Source organism: Triticum aestivum, unplaced genomic scaffold (genome assembly GCF_018294505.1).
Source record: "Triticum aestivum cultivar Chinese Spring unplaced genomic scaffold, IWGSC CS RefSeq v2.1 scaffold240241, whole genome shotgun sequence".
Taxonomy (NCBI): Eukaryota; Viridiplantae; Streptophyta; class Magnoliopsida; order Poales; family Poaceae; genus Triticum; species Triticum aestivum.
Window position 1 is genome coordinate 1 of NW_025302908.1, and position 847 is coordinate 847.

At 60.8% G+C, this 847-nt stretch overlaps 1 protein-coding gene across 1 annotated transcript; it reads left to right on the forward strand.

The window, feature by feature from the left end:
• Positions 1 to 7: 7 nt before the first annotated feature.
• LOC123179417 (splicing factor U2af small subunit A) lies at positions 8 to 765 on the forward strand (the record flags this gene model as incomplete). Its single annotated transcript, XM_044591559.1, is given in 1 exon segment — positions 8 to 765. A coding segment is annotated over 1 exon segment (594 nt), but the record flags the coding sequence as incomplete, so codon positions are not given.
• Between the last annotated feature and the right edge of the window lie 82 nt (positions 766 to 847).

Genomic DNA, 847 nt, shown 5'->3' on the forward strand with positions numbered 1-847 from the left:
TTCCACCGGAATTGGGATGAATTGCATGCAGTATCAAGTTCTTGTCCCCTTTCCTTTGAATTATCTGGAATGTTATCCCGTTAATCTTGGCTGCAACTTCGTGCGTTTGATTTGTGATTCGTGTGGTGGGAGTGCAGAGATCTCTAGCTTGCGAATCCAGGGTGCGCCGCCATGGCCGAGCACCTCGCGTCGATCTTCGGCACGGAGAAGGACCGCGTGAACTGCCCGTTCTACTTCAAGATCGGCGCGTGCCGGCACGGCGACCGCTGCTCCCGCCTGCACAACAAGCCGTCTGTCTCGCCCACGCTGCTGCTCTGCAACATGTACCAGCGCCCCGACATGATCACCCCGGGCGTGGACGCGCAGGGCAACCCCATCGACCCCGTCAAGATCCAGGGCGACTTCGAGGACTTCTACGAGGACATCTTCGACGAGCTCAGCAAGCACGGCGAGGTCGAGAACCTGCACGTCTGCGACAACCTCGCCGACCACCTCATTGGCAACGTCTACGTGCAGTTCAGGGAGGAGGACCAGGCCGCCAAGGCCCTCCAGGCGCTGCAGGGGAGGTTCTACTCGGGCCGCCCCATCATTGCTGAGTTCTCGCCCGTCACCGACTTCAGGGAGGCCACCTGCCGGCAGTTTGAGGAGCACAACTGCAACCGCGGAGGGTACTGCAACTTCATGCATGTCAAGGAGATAGGCAGGGACCTGAGGAAGAGGCTGTATGGGCACCTGCATAGGTCCGGGAGGAGCCACAGCAGGAGCAGCCGGAGCCCGAGCCCCTACCGTCACCATGCCAGGGACCGTGATCGCTCCTCACGGTCTAGGGACCGCGGCGACTACTATG